Source organism: Meleagris gallopavo, chromosome 4, assembly GCF_905368555.1.
Source record: "Meleagris gallopavo chromosome 4, MGAL_WU_HG_1.1, whole genome shotgun sequence".
NCBI classification, from domain to species: Eukaryota; Metazoa; Chordata; class Aves; order Galliformes; family Phasianidae; genus Meleagris; species Meleagris gallopavo.
The window spans coordinates 25,237,570-25,253,563 of NC_139407.1; the positions used below are offsets into that span (position 1 = coordinate 25,237,570).

General features: G+C 48.5%; 1 protein-coding gene across 1 annotated transcript; it reads left to right on the forward strand.

The window, feature by feature from the left end:
- Nucleotides 1–4,747: 4,747 nt before the first annotated feature.
- Nucleotides 4,748–9,800, forward strand: FGF5 (fibroblast growth factor 5). The gene is made up of 3 exons (XM_085221913.1): nt 4,748–5,006; nt 5,506–5,609; nt 7,085–9,800. The coding sequence occupies exons 1-3, from the start codon at nt 4,763–4,765 to the stop codon at nt 7,427–7,429; spliced, it is 693 nt and encodes a 230-aa protein (XP_085078039.1). The 5' UTR covers nt 4,748–4,762; the 3' UTR covers nt 7,430–9,800.
- The last annotated feature ends 6,194 nt before the right edge of the window (nt 9,801–15,994 follow it).

Here is a 15,994-nt window from a genome sequence, read left to right on the forward strand (position 1 = left end):
ATTTGGGAGAATTTGAAAACATGGATTAAAAAAAAAAAGAGAGAGAGAGAGAGAGAGAGAGAAATGGACAAGAGTGAGAAAATGGACCAAAGGGATAGAGTTGAGAGAAGTGAGAAAACGGAGGAAAATTGGGAAAACGGGGAGGAATTGAGAAAATAGAGAAAAACTGAGAAAATGGGAAGAATGGAAAAAAATGGAGAGAAACGGATAAAAGATTGGGAAAAAATGCAGAAAATTGAGAAAATGGAGAAAAATAGAAGAAAAGGGGAGAATATAAAGGAAAAGGAAATAACGAAGAAAAATGGACGTAAGTGAAAAGAAAGAAAAAATGAGAAAAAAACCCAAGGAAATGGAGGAAATTAGAGAATTTGAGGAAATTGAGAAAAACTGAGAAAAAGGGAAAATGGAGAAAAAAATGAGAAAAATGGACTCAAAAGGCAAAAAGAGGGCGACGAGCATAAAGAGGGAAAAAAGAAAAACGGCAAAAGAGGAGAAGAAGGAAAAGAAAAAAGAAAAAGGCGAACAAAAAAAGGGGAAAAAAAACGGGAAAAGAAAAAAAAAAAAAAGGAAAGCAAATGACTTAAAGTACATTTTTTGAAATGTCATATATTGCAACATATTGATGCATTTGTCATACGTTTCTACTTAAATTATGAAGCACTTATGGTTTAGATGTAAGAATAATTCTATGTCAGGGTAAAGGTTTTATTTTAGATACGGAGCTCCGGGCGGGGCTGCGGCGGCGGCGGACGGCGGACGGCGGACGGGACCCCCCCCAACCCTCTCCGCTCCGGGGCTCCGAGCTCCGCGCTGGGGTCTCCGCGCCCCGTCCCCGCCCGCCCCGTCCCCGCCGCCCGCCCGCGTGTGACATGTGCCCGTGAATGATGGAGTCTCGGTAGTTTCGTGTTTCTTTTCATGCCCCCGCCCGACCCGGCCCGCCCAACCCCCCGAAAAGATTTATTAAACTTTATAGTCTATCTGGGTGCGCTGGGTGCTTTGACAATAAATGATTTATTTTCTGCAACGCAGCCGCAGTTACTCCGTGGGGCCGCGGGGACGGTCCCTCCGCGCCCCCCGCCTCGCTCCGCGCCCCTCCGCACCTCCGGCCCTTTCCCTTTTCTCCTTCCTCCCTTTCTTTTTTTGCCCTCTCTTCCCTCCCTCTTTTCTTCCTCGTTCTTTCTTTCTCTTTTATTTTCCTTTCCCTTTTCAGTCTTTCCTACTCTGTTCCCCCACTCCTTTTTAGCTCTTTACGCTCCCTTCCTTTTCCCTTTTCCTTTTCCATGTTTCCATGTTTCTCCTTTTTCCCCATTCTCCTTATTACTTCTTCCCGTTTTCCACTTTCTTCTTTTTCCTTTCCCTTTCTCCTTTTCCTTTTTCCTTTCTGTTCCCCCATGTCCCTTTCCCATTTTCCCACTGTATTTTCCCCCTTCCATTCCCCCTTCCCTTTTCCCCCACTTCTCCCGTTCAATTTCCCCCCCTTTTTTTCCACTTTTCCCATTCCCTTTTCCCATTCAATTTTCTTTCTTTTTCGCTTTTCTCATTGCCTTTTTCCATTCAATTTTCCTCCCCCCCCCCCCGGTTTTCCTATTCCATTTTCCCATTTTCCTTTTCTTTCCCTTTTCCCATTCCCTTTTCCCACCCCATTATCCTTTTTTTTTTTCGTTTTCCCCATTTCCTTTTCCCATTCATTTTTCCTATTCTTTCCCACTTGCCTTTTCCATTCCCTTCTCCCATTTCCTTTTCCCATTCCTTCTCCCCCTTTACCTATTCCATTTCTTTTCTCATTCCCTTCTCCCATTTCTTTTTCCCATTCCCTTCACCCCTTTACCTATTCCATTTGTTGTTTTTGTTTGTTTGTTTGTTTTCCCCATTCCCCTTTCCTTTTTTCAATTTTCCCTTCTCTTTTCCCATTCCCCTTTCCCTCTCCCCCTTCCCCCTCACCATACCCCATTCCCGGCACAGTGCCACTCCCCGGCCGATGCCACCTGAAGCCCCGCAGCGCTCCCGGTCCCACGCACGGTTCGAGTGGCGCTGGGGCTCAGCCCCCGGGTGCGGCCGTGCCCGCGTCTCTACGGGAAGGGGGGAGGCTGGGACCCACACCGTACCCCTATCACCAGCCCTGAGAAGCGCTCGTCCGTGGGGGGGAGGGTGGGGGCGAGTTCTGTAAGGGAGACGTGAGTGAGAGGTGGGCGCTGCCGTAGAGCTCCCACGATGCTGGGAGCAATGCTGGGCACTGCGCATCCGGCGAGGGGAGTCCCGTTTGCACCCAGCGTTCTGCAGCGCACTGCTTTTGGGGCTCTGAGTACTCCTTTATTTGTTTATTTCCCCCACTTTTATTTTTCTTCCCCAGACTGTATTTTCTTTCTCCTTCTTTCTTTGTCTTCTTTTTTTCTTCATTTGTTCCCTCTCCCCCCCCCCACCCCCACCCCCCTTTTTTTCCCCCTCTTTTTTCTTTTTCCTCTTTCCCTCTCCGCACAGTCCGTTCCATATTCCCATCGCCTCCATCCTCCACTCCCCCCGCACAAAGCTGCTCTAACCCATTGCCCCACTCCCTCGCATCCCCCAGCGCAGCACTTCGCAATGGAAACCTCTCAAAGAGCTGTCCCCCAAACTTCCCCCCCCCCCCCGCCACACACCCACACCTGCACTTCATTACACTTTAATCACCACCTGCGCTTCATTGCATCCCAATGAGAGCAGCTCCGCCCAGACTGAGGGCGCTCCTAATGCTCGGGGGATTTTAGGGCAGATTTTAGGGCATGATCTGGGGGGAATTTAAGGGATTTTGAGGGATGGTGTAGGGATATTTGGGGGGGAAAGGAGGATGGGTGAGGTTAATGCTTTAGGCTCTGTTAGAGCCCGTGCACGGGCGCGCACTGCCACCTAGCGGGGCTGCGGCGGCTCAGCCCCGGGCATCCCCTGGAGCTCAGGCGGAGCCGCTACCGGAGAGGTTATAGAGGGAGAGACGGCTTTGCAGGTGAAGGTGCAGTGCTCTCCACTTTACGTGTTGCGTTTTGTTCTCGTCCTCCCTACCCCGTCATTTCTAGTTTCTCTGTTTCGTGGCCGAAATCACAGAGCCTCACTTGCAGAGGGGGCGATCCCTGCAGAGCTTCTGTCAATCACTGTGATGCTCTGACAGCAGCTGGAAAATATGTCTAGTGTGCAACAGGGGCTTCTTTACACCTTTAGGACTTCTGGAACGTTTATTTCTTTATGTAAGGACTGCTCTGGGTTTGTTCGGGTCTTTGTCCTTGTCTGTGTTCATTGGGGTCACTGTGCCTCGTTGAAGTCCTGATGGTGGCATAGCTGTAGAATGCACAAGCGGTGCTGCTCCTCAGTGCTCCCAGTGCATTAGGACTGGGACTTATGAGAATTGGATGACCAAGAATGGGTTAGAGATGGGACCTCTAGGGATGGGAGAGGCAAAGATAGAGTCCACAGGTACGGAGCCCTCAGGAATGGGACACACAGGGATTGGGTCCATAAAGATCTTTCTGTCTACTGGCAGTTTGCTCTGTAACCAAGCTCTGAATAATTCAGGCAGCAGCAGCACTTCAGCTGCAGCCTTCAGAGGCCGCTGCTGTGTGTGTGTGTAAGGGCTGCAACTGCCACAGGCAATTAAATTGGATTATTGCAGGAAGTGGGCTATTAGGGTTTGTTATTTATTTAGAATCAAGCCGCCTTCTTCTATCTTTTTTTTATTTTTTTTCCCCCCTTCCCTGCTGCATGGACCTCACAAGGGTAAATCATCCTCCAGGCCATGGATGCTCCGTGAGGATGCACCAATTCCCAACAGCTCCACATCCCATTGTGGATGAGAGGAACAAATGGGTCTCACTGGGCTGAGTGCTGCAACAGCAAAAAAGGAAGAGTATTCTGAGCACTCCAACCCTCCTGCAGGTATGGCCTCTAAGTATAGGGGCAGTTCTACTTCTATACATATTGAAATGGATGCAACATGTGTATCTGTGTGTCTGCCTGCTTATATATTTATGTGTATGTGTATATATATTTATGATTCTATTTATAGACACAAGTATATATAGAGATACGGATGCAGGACTATGCGTGCCACCCTCAAGCATGTGTTGTCCTGCCTCCCCCCCTCCTCCAGTGATCTTCCTCTTCCTCACAGCTGAAGGTCACCTACGGTGCTTCCTGTGAACCTGACCCCTGGGACCCCCCGCCCCCCTGATGGCCCTGCAGTGGGATTTTCTAGTGCTGTTGGGCAAACGGAAGGGTATGGGATGAATGAAGGGGAGGGCTTTTCCAGAAGCTTTAGGGGTGTAGAGGGAGGATAGGGGGTGGAGGAATGGGGGGTGCGTTTGGGGAGACCGTCCCCACGGGGTGTGGGGCAGCGATGAAGCAGGAGTAGGGGTAAGAGGTGGGATGGCATTCGGGGCCACTGGGGATGAGGGATGCTGCCGCTGCCCCCCCACCCCCGGCTCCGTGTTCAGCCCCGGGGCCCCACACGGGAGGGGTCGGCCCCGGCTCCTTCCCCGCAGCTGCCGGCTGTCATCTCCCGGCGAGGCTGCAACCCAATCTCTGCCGGCCCGGCGGCCCTGGGGGGGCCCCGCCGTAACCCGAGGCAGCGCCGCGCCCCGCACCGCCGGGAGCTGCTCGGCCCAGCACAGGTGCGGCCCCCCCGGGCTGCCAGCGGCGGGGGCGGCCCCCTCCCGCCGGTGCCGGGTGGCCGAGCGGGATGCCGAGCCCTCCTCCCGCCCTTCCTCCTCCTCCTCCTTCTCCTCCTCCCGCCGGCGGCATGCGCCCGGCCTTCCTCTTCCTCCTCCTCCTCCTCGCCCTGCCCGCTCGCGGCCGGAGGGAGCGGGTGCCCGGCGGGGGGCACTCCGCGCCTTCCTCCTCCTCGTCCTCCTCTCCCTCTTCCCTGACGGCGGCGGGCCCGGGCCGGCGGCGGGGCCGGCTGTACTGCCGGGTGGGCATCGGCTTCCACCTGCAGCTGCACCCCGACGGCCGCGTGGACGGCGCGCACGCCGCCAGCCCGCTCAGTGAGTGCCGGGGCCGGGGCCCCTTCCTGCCCGCGTTTTGGAGGTCGGGGCCGTGGCAGCTGGCCGTACGGAAGCAGAAAGGTTTCTCCGGGTGGGAGCTCTCTCTGTCCCAAACCATCCTCTGAACCGCGGCTCCCGGGGCTGGGGTGGGGACAAACCTGCTTGAGAACAGGTGAGAAATTCGGAGAGAAATGGGGCTTCCCGAACCTGCGATCTGTCGGCACTGGCCCAAGCCGTGCATAAGAGCATCCTCGGCCCCCAGCTTGTCCCCCGCGGGCTCGGGGAACCGGCTGGGAAATAAGGAGTGGAATAAGCCAAACCCCACAGCCGCAGCGTCATGCTGCTTGCTGGGGACACAGGAGGAGCAGAGCCGCGCAGAGGCGGTTGCTGAGGAGCGGGGCCTTTTGCTGGAGAAATGCAGCCGTGAGACTTCTGCTTTATTTTTGTCACGCTGATGCAAAAAGAAATGTGATTTATTCTGAGCTTTCTGTCGTCCTAGGCGTTCTGGAAATCTTTGCTGTCTCTCAGGGGATCGTTGGAATCCGAGGAGTTTTCAGCAACAAATTTCTAGCTATGTCAAAGAAAGGAAAACTCCACGCAAGTGTGAGTATTCCCAGTGCGTCCAGCACAGTACCGGTGCTGCAACAACTGCGTGCACACACTAGTGCTTGGGGCATGTAGGTGCCTGCCATGTGTTGGTGATGCTGCAACACGAGTGTTGGTGATGCACTGGGGCTACCCAAGCCCACAGGGTGCCATCGAGTGAGGTTCACTCACTCTCAGTGCTGCTCTGCACTGAGTTCTATGGGGACATGTCTCCTGGGGATGTCCAGAAGGTGAGTGCTTTGCTGCATCTAAGCAGGGTGGATCTGGGAGAGCAACGATGGCTGTGTGGGGGAGAAATATGGAAAATGGGCAGAGCAGGAGTGGACAAAACAGTGGCCTTTCAGTATCTAAAAGGTGGCTATGAGGAGAAAGGGGGTAGACTCTTTAGCAAGGTCTCTTGTGATAAGACAAGGGGAAATGATTTCAAACTAAAAGAGGAAAGTCTTAAATTGGACGTAAGAAGTCTTTTACAATATGGGTGGTGAGGCACTGGCACAGGTTGCCCAGAAAAGTGGTGGAAGCCCCAACCCTGGAGACATTGAAGGTCAGTCTGGAGGGGCTCTGGGTATCTGATGTAGCTGTTGGGGATCCCTGCTCACTGCAGGGGAGTTGGACTGGATACTCTTTAAGGATCCCTTCCAGTTCGAATCATTCTATGCTTCTGTGAAAATGCAGCAAGGAACTCGGCCTCAGTCTGTGTGTGTCAAATCCATGTTGCAGGAGCATCCTTGGAGAGAGACATGGTGCCTTCCTCTGATGAAAGCCATCAATTTGTAGAAACTTGACCCAAACGCCTGAGGATGGCTGGGCTGATAACACCGATAATGCAAAGCCTGCATCTGTTGTTCCTCCTGGCCTTGGTGGGATAAAGTTATTTCATGGCCCAATGCACAAAGCAAGCTCTGTGCCCGTCACTCACAGCCATGCTTTGATGCGGAGCCGCTGCGGTGCCACAGTGCTGCACTGTGGTACAGCCGTGCCTGCAGGCCTGGAGCTGCTCTGAGAGTAACTCTGTGGGTTTACAGCTTTCCAGGAACCTTGGTCAGCCCTAAACCTAGCAGTGAGGGTGCCATGGGGCAGGGAGGTGAGCATAGGGGTTGCACCTGGAGATGCAGCACTTCAGGTGCATTTAAAAAAAAAAAAAAAAAAAAAAAGTCAGGAAAGCACAAGGAAATCAGTGGGACGGTTTGTCTTCCAGGCAGAGACTAAAAGATTTTATTCCAGGTATTACACAGGGAAAAATCTACTGGGAAAGTATATTGCAACATGATCCCAATTCTGGGAAAGGATTTTCCTGTGGAGTCCCACAGGGGAGGTATTAAGAATGGTGGAGGTTTACTGGACTCCAGGATGCTCTCCGTGCATCCCTCACCAGTTTCAGAGCAACAGTTTGGGAGAACAAGCACTGTGCTATGGGCAGGAGGAGTCTGGGTGGGGACAGCCCCCCAGCTAACTTCTGTCTCTGCCTGCAGGCGCGCTTCACTGCTGAGTGCCAGTTCCGTGAGCGCTTCCAGGAGAACAGCTACAACACCTATGCCTCGGCCGTGCACCGTGGGCAGCGCTCCGGCCGCCAGTGGTACGTGGCCCTCAACAAGCGGGGCAAGGCCAAGAGGGGCTGCAGTCCTCGTGCCCGTCCCCAGCACGTCTCCACACACTTCTTGCCCCGCTTCCGGCAGCCCCCTCCATCCCAGCTGGCTTTCACCGTCGCCCGCCCTGAGAAGAAGCCACCCCCACCACCACCGCCGCCCAAGAAGATGGCCACGTCACGGCACAGCCCCGGTCCCGGCCGCTACCGGCTAAAGTTCCGCTTTGGGTAGTGGCTCCTCGGGACACTGAAGGGCTGCTGGGTAAGGTGATGCTGGGATGGACGTGAGAAGGACGTCTGTTGGCAGAGATGGGACCCACAGTTCAGCTGCTGATGGTATTTTGCTGTGGAACCTCCACGGGACCGTGACACCTTCCCTCTCCTGTCAGGAGCTGGCTGAGCGTTGAGTTGTCACAATGCCATCGTGACAGTCCTTTGGGCTGAGCAAACCACGGGACCTCAGCTCTCCTCACATGTCTTCCACGTGTATTTGTATATATGAGCAACAAGATGTAGAACACACTAGAAGTTCACAAAAAACCTGGACTGTCAGAGGTCATACAGTTCCTTCCAAGTTTTCCCTCTGAACCATCTCTCATTGCATCCTGAGTTCGCCATGCGAACGGAACTTTGGCTGCTGCTGGATGGACATCTTATGAACTCAATCTGAGAGAGGTGATATCTTGTGTTAATTCTTAACATTTACAGATACTGAATTCAGATTGCAGCCTTCCATGTTGGAGATGAGGCCTGCAGGGAAATGCAGCCTAACACAGCCATGACATCCATGAGGTATTCTTTGCTGTCACTGGCTTTAACTTTACAGCCACGTTATTTTGAGTAGAAGAGCTGCTATCAGAACTAATAGGAACAAAACAATGTCTAAATAATGAGAAGAAATCCCACACCGCTGCCTCGATGAACATGTGAAGTGGCATAAATGTATTTATTTCTACCTAGGAGTACCACTGCTGTTCCATGTAGGATGTGACTTTGCTCAATAAGTCCCATGTGAACACGGGAGCTGTGCAGAGCTTTATGTTGCGTTGAACACTGACATCAACTTTGATGCTTACAGAAGCCTTCATAATCCCTCAGAGTTCTGGGTGAGAGAAAAACAATACAGCCAGAAGAGAGCTACAATGTTCACACTGCTTCTGTTTTGGTGTGTTCTCGGTCTGCTCCTGGCACGTGGCTGCCCCTCAGACACTTGACCAAGTTGTGACTGAGTATGCTGTTAAAGTTAAGCTTACTTCCTTGGCTTACTGATGTTAAGTTTCAATTAGTAGCATTACGATAGCACAATTCACAACATTCTTCTGGGTGACACCATTTTGCCCAATTTCACAAAATGTGCTCTCAATTTTTTCACTGCTCTATGGTAACTGTTAGGAAAGTGTTACAAATAAATAGAGAATGGATCACAAGAGGGAATTATGGGTGATGGAAGCAGCCATTGGCTTTGGAGGCATGTCCAAGGAGAAAACAGACCCGTGTGCTGCAAAACACTGCAACCTACTTAAGGGGAAATCATCAGTAAACTTTTTTCTTTTGAGTAAGGTTCTAAGTTAATATGAGGATCAAGCGAAGTAACACTGAAGTCATAGCAGTAACTTAAATTGTAGAACCATAGAATTGTTTAAGTTGGGAAGGACCTTTAAAGGCTATCTGTCTCAACTCTCCTGCAATGATTGAGGAACCTACAGCGACATCAGGTGCTCAAAGCACCTCCAGCTTGAGTGTCTCCAGGGATGGGGCTTCCACCACCTCTCTGGGCAACCTGTGCTAGTGCCTCACCACCCTCCTCATAAGTGACAACATGGGGCTCCTTGTTCAGCCCAGACAGATTTCACCAGGCTTTAAGAGCTTTTCTTAGGCACCCAGAGTGAGGTATCACTGATGATCAGAAAGTAATATGAGAAGGTTTTTTTTGTTTTGTTTTTGAGTATGCAAAACAAAAAACAAACCAAACAAAAAAAAATCCAGGTTTCCTCCACAGGGATTATTTTAAATTTTAATGGGAAGGCATGGAAACAGCCTTGTGGAGAAAGCTCCTGTTCTTATTCTGCACAGGAATATTTATCCTGACTGCGTCCCTTTTGGCTGAGGAGCTCATGGAGTAATGCCCTCTAGCTGCCTGGAGTGTGTTTTGTCTGCAGATCCCAAAGCAGCAGTCCCTTTGCTGTGAAGATTCCCAGAGGAAATCCATTCTATTCTTCTGTTGACTGCAGAAGAGATGTGTTGGCCCTGTGCTGAACCAGAATGGGGAAGAGGATTGAACTGTGCCTTGTGCTAATGGAGCATGGGTTTGGGGCTGTTGCAGCATCAACTGCTGCTGTATCCAGTGCTGTCCCATCAGCTGCTGCCACATCCAGTGCTGCTCACTGCTCCCCACACGCTGCTTTGCCCAGTGAATGGCTGAAGCCTCTTTATATCTGCAAAAGCTGCAGAAAGCAAAGGGAAGAGGAGGAAAAAAAGCCCAAGTTTTTGGAGATGGTGCACTTTGTGCACTGACACCATGTGTGGACTTGCTGAGAAAGAGCAGGGCTCTGGGTGCCACCACTGGGGCTGCAGATAACACCAATGTGGAACTTTGGCAATGCCAGAAGGTAAGATTTTTGTTGCTTAAAGGTCCCCTAATTTGAGTACAGGCTGCAATGTGTACAATAGCATTGTGACAGTCCTTGTTTTCAAAGGATGGGACATGGATGTGAGGTGTTTTCCTCTCGGAACCTCAGTCCTCCTCCTTTCCTTCTGACACCCCATTTACCTCACTTGGGCTGAATCATCCATAGAGATAATAATCCACATTTGAGCTGTCAGTATGATTTGCTATGTTATGTTTTCTTCATGTAGGTCGGAAATCAGCAAGTTCATATTCTTTCAAGCCAATATTATCCTTTGCTGTAGTCTGTTATGCTCTATTTTGTTCTCTATGGTCAAGACTACACTTTTTCTGCAACACTTCAATATGATTCTGAAAGTTTCCCTTCTCCCATTTGATATATCTTTCTTCTTTCCTTCAATCCAATCCTAGTGTCCTTGAACGTGCCCTGCCTTATGGATACCATACCTCCAGCATGGAGAAAGCTGAGCAGCGCATGTGGTGCCTGCAGGTCTGGAAGATGAGACCCCTCCAGGAGGATCTTTCTCAGCCCAATCAGAAGAGTATTTATGGATTTTCTTTGGATCAATTGCACTCAGCAAGTTTACAAGTGAATCCAAGCTGTGTGGTGCAGTTTTGACAAGCCTAAGGGAGAGAATGCCATCCAGAGAGATATGGACAGGCTCAAGCAGTGAGCCCAGGTGAACCTCATGGGGTTCAATAAAGCTAAGTGCCAGGTACTGCACCTGGGTTGTGGCAATCCTCACTATCAGTACAAGCTGGAGGATGTAGGGATAGAGTACAGCCCTGCCAAAAAGGACTTGAGGGTACTGGTGGATGGCAAGCTGTTCGTGAGTCAGCAATGTGCCCTCACAGCCCAGAAAGCCAACAACATCATGGGCACAAAAGAAGCGTGGTCGGCAGGGAGAGGGAGGTGATCCTGCCCCTCTGCTCTGTGCTGGTGAGACCTCACCTGGAGTACTCTATCTGGATGTGGAGTTCTCAGTGCAGGAGAGATGTAGACCTGTTAGAGTGTATCCAGAGGAGGGCCACAAAAATGATCTGAAGGACAGAGCACCCTTCCTATGAGGATGTGCTGAGGGAGCTGGGGCTGTTCAGCCTGGAGAAGGCTCTGGGAAGACCTGAGAGTGGCCTTTCAATATCTAAATGGGAACTATAAGAAAGAAGAGGACAGACTCTTTAGCAGGGTCTGTTTTGTTAGGACACAGGGAAATGGTTTCAAACTAAAAAAGGCGATATTTAGATTGGATGTAAGGAAGAAGTTTTTTACAATATGGGTGATGAGGCACTGGCACAGGCTGCCCAAAGAGATGCTGGTTGCCCCATCCTTGAAGATGTTCAAAGTCAGGTTGGAGGAGCTCTGAGCATTTGATGTAGCTGTAGGCATCTCTGCTCATTGCAGAGGAGTTGAACTGATGACCTTTAAGAGTCTCTTCTGACTCAAATGATTCCACAATCTTCACAGCACACTGACTGCTGCTTTGGGGGTCCGCAGGCAAAATGCACTATTGCTACCTGGAGTGTATTTGCTTATGGGGAAATCTGTTTATTTTCTTTTGAACCCACTTAAACTTCTATTTTCTTCTAAGGTATTTCAAACTAGCATAAGAAGTCACTGAGAGAACAGCCACACAGATTGGGACTTTAGGTCCTTCTGACAATGAGGTCATAGATGACCACATGAACATACAGATTGGATTTAATAGATGTCCATGTGGTGTCCTCTCCTGGGCTGCCCTGAAACAGAACATCAGATGCCCTGTCAGGAGAGAAAAGGCGTGTGTTGTATTTACATCTCTTTGTTCCCATGGAACACAATGTTTGATAAAGGTAATGGTGACAGTTCCCAGTGCCCTCTGCCTCTTGTGTGTGAGATAGAAAATGCTTTTCGACTTTTCCCAGAGTGCTTCCCACAAAGCAATGAGCACTATGTCAGCCTCCTTCTGTCCTGTGGGAGGGGTTGCTGGTTGTTTTCTTCACTCCAAATACCAGTCAGGAATGTGTAAGAGGAATGGGGCAGTTGTGTTGCTTAGGAGTTGGACTTGATAATCCTCATGGGTCCCTTCCAACAGTGGATATTCTGCAGTTCTGAAATGGTAGATGTGTTTGAGATACTAAAATATTTCTACCCAAGAACAAAGTGATATGCTTCAATAGGTGGATCTCCCTTTTGGAACTAAAAACATATTTTCTCAGGACTCAGACTTCTGGGATTAGTGTTTACAGGACACAGGAACAGGATGGAAAAGGGGTGGTGTATGAGAAAGGAATTTTCCTTTCTTTTCTGAGCTCTGAGGACTGAGTTCATTGAGTCACACAGTGTGCAGTTCCTGTCCTGGTGGCAGCAGTATGTCAGCGAGCTGTGGGTCTGTGTTGACATTTCCCTGAGGTCAGGGAGGCAGGCTGTTGTGAGACCATCCTAAGGTATAGTAGCTGAGACAAATCACACCATGGTTGATGAGAACTGGCACTTGTGAAGAATCTGAGATGTCTCAGAATGATGGTCTCACTGGGTGTAGTTACACAATGTCCTCTCTTTTATGTGACCATTTTAGTTTCATTCCCAGAAACCCTTGAGGAGAGAGTGGATGTAGTCTCTAGAACTCCTGACCAAGGGACCTCATGCAGTGCATGTTCTGGTTTTTGCTATCTCCCACTTGTTGTGATGTGGATAGTTACAGCGTGGGTTTTCCAAGAAAACTCAAATTGCATAGAGAATTCACTACTAAGCAGCACAGCCTCATCGTATCTTCTGCCCGGTTCCCCCTCTACTTTCTTCTCCACTCTGTTTCTTCAGCCACTCAGCCTGCAAACTTTTAACACATGTGGCTACTTGCTTTTCTGGTTTCCACATCTGGTTACTTCCTAAAGAGTGTGTGTGTGTGGGGGGGGACGGGGGGAGAAGGGTGGGGGGAGAATAAAACAAAACACAAAGGGAACATTCACCCTCCGCAACGAGCTTCTGTTTTTGGTGCTTTGCTATAAGACATTAAATACCACTATAAGAATGCATATTCCACAATACCCACTTTATCTTAAAGGTTCCTTTCTCTATGGTCACAAACTTTTACTGTCACACCTCCTAGTGCTGCAACTGCATTGCTGAACAGTGATAGAAAATTAGTGTTTCTTGGAAATTAAGTAGATACAGGCACAGATTGGTAAGCTCTAACAATAGCAACAAATCAGCAAGGGCAAGGTCAGCAGATGGTTTAGGGCAGTACTCAAGGGAAGCAGAAAGAGAAAGTCATTCTCAGGATGCTCCTCTGTTCTTGTGATTTTTGCTTGAAGGTAATGGTAAGGGCTTGCTCAAGAGCTATAGTTATGTCTTGGTCACAGCAGGAAAAGCATCTTTATTGCAACTATGTGTTATGATGTATTGCAAAGCGGTCCTGATCAGAAGAGGCAATGTTTTTCCTCAGGTCCATTTTCCTCTGAATCTTTACCTCTGCTTTCCAATAGTCTCCTTCTTACCTAAGTGGCTGTATGAGCTGAGGCATGTGCTTAGAGGAATGGTAGGACTTCTGTTAGAAGTGATAAAAAGAAGTCACATACATATTGCAGAAAATGGATTTGGATTGGCTGGAGGCTGTGGATAGCTTTTGTCTTCTGGACTGTTGTGAAGCAGTCATACTCTTATTGTCTTTAACATCTCATCTGAAGTTCAAGAGAAAATGGATTGTGAACGATCTGTTCCTGAAATGAAGATGGTTGAGCCCTAATCTTTGTGTGTGTGTGTGTGTGTGTGTGTGTTGTTACTGGAGATTTTTTTTTTTCAAGTATTTTTTATTAGTCTATTTATAGATGCATGCAAATTTCTCAGCATTTCTTTCTGTTGCCCAGAATGACAGAAATGGGAAAAATCTCGTTACTCAAAAGCTTCCTTTAACTTCTCTGACACTGCTGTTAGAAGAAAGCAGTGCTGTTTTAGCGATGAGTGCCTAAATTATGTCATAGAACTAGCTGGGAAATACTCAGGATAGCAGTGTTACATCCCCCGTTCAGGATTCTGGTGCCTTACTCGGTGTGACCACCAGGGGCCTCCCTCCACCTAAGATTTGCAGCACTGGAGCTCCACAAACGATGTAGCTGACAAGGCGCGGAAACAATCAACCGGCAGACAACTGGAAAAACTTCTGGTTTGAGAGATAATTTAAAGAACCCACATTTATCATAGGAAGCAGAAAATAAAGCAGGAGGGTATATATAGATAGCTGGTTTTGGGCTGTTTCTGCACTTAATCACAGAACCACAGATTTGTTTGAGTTGGAAGGAATCCTTAAAGGCCACCCAGTCCAAATCCCCCTCAGTGAGCAGGGAACGCCTACAGCTACACCAGGTGCTCAGGGCAACTCCAGCTTGACCTTTGGTTCTCTATGGATGGAGCTTCCAACACCTCTCTGGGCAATCAGTGCCAATGCCTCACCACCCTTAGTGTAAAGAACTTCCTTATATCCAATCTATATTTCCCATCTTTTAGTTTGAAACACTTTCTCCTTGTCCTGTCAGAACAGACCCCACTGTCTGTCTGTCCCCTTCTTTCCTATAGCCTCCTTTTAGACACAATGCTAGCATCAGTCTTTTCTTGTAGTTCAGTGACTGGCAATAAAGAAAATGCCAAATACTAAAGTAATCATGTGTGTATAACATTCAGTGTGACATAAAGTAAAATCATTAGTTAGGAGCTTCCACGCATGTGCATACATTCTAAAGGCTTTTTTTGCATATGGAAAGACAGAAGATGAATCTTCTTAGCCTTCATAATCGGAGTTTTCTCTCTTGTTCTTGCACTAGAGCAACTCTGGACCCAAAGGAAGCCTCACGGACTCTATTGCAACTGCTGACAAGAGTCTCAGATATTAAATGCAAATCTATTTCTTGAAGTTCCTTGTTGAAATTAACCATGGAACTTCCTCCAAGGCTTTGCAGATCCCAGGCCTTGCAGTGCAATAGAACTACTTCATCTTTTGTCCCCTACTAAGCTCCCTCAGAGCCATTACTGAGCTCCAATAGCTATTTTTTCTGTGATCTGATGGAAGAGGTATGGTTAATTATATTTCACTTTGACATGCCTCTGTGCTTTCAGTGCTTGCTGGGACCAGAAGGTGGACAGCTTTCATCCTGTAGCTGACCTTTTGCTTTTTGGCTCAGTCAAACTGAGTAAGAACTGGAGAACATGCAGTGAAATCCATGGCAGGCGTATCTCAGAGCTTTTCTCTTCTTCCCCTTTTTAATAAGCCCATAATGCGGAGATAACATTTAGACTGACACTGGTATTGGAACAGTTTCTGGGAGCTGATTTTTTTGAAGCTTGCGTGTGTCAATATTTTAGGAATGGATAAACAGAGCAAACTGGAAAAGCCTTATGAATATTTCATGGTGGCCCTTTTGGCCCAGGAAAACAGATTTTTTTTTGATGTCTTTCTACTCTCTCCACAATTCTTCCCCTCCTTCTCTACTCCCTCCTTTTGAGTTTTTTAAATTAGTTCCTTATTGAGAAGGGGATGATGGCCTGTTCCGGACTCTAAACCTAATAGCAGGATGGGGACCCGGTCTTTCTCTTCTTCAATTTCTTATTTCTCGTTATACTGTGATTACAGCAACATCCTTTTCTTAACCATTTCGTATGAAGCAGCATTTTCTCAGACTAATGAAGGAAGGAGACAAATGTCAGTGCTTTATTGATGGTCCTTGGTTTTGTTTACTTAGCCCTGGATTGAGTAGGACAGGGCAGATCTCAGTGAGCTTTTTGGGCATTCCACCAACACAAGTAGACTTTTAAATTAGCTCTGGTTGTTCTTTCTGGGCTTTCACCAAACTTTTGATGTCTACATACTCAAATGAAAAATAAATAAAAGTCAGTTGAGACTGTAGAGACCAGTTCAGTGACCAGTTTCTTTCTACTTCTGCTTGTGTGCCTAATGCTATTGAAAATCAGTGTGCCACGTGGATGCCTTCGGCACACAGCTTTGGAATCATTTCCTTTCTTGGGAGTGGGACTAAGAGACATTAAAAAGGCTATGATACATGTTTCTGAAAAAGAAAAGTAGCTGAACATATATCTGACATACATTTTTACTGGTATAGATTAATACCTGAGGGCTGTTTGGTTCACAGTGCGTGAGAGCTGTCCCCCCCAAGTTGCACACAGTTTCTGATAGTGCCAAGTGT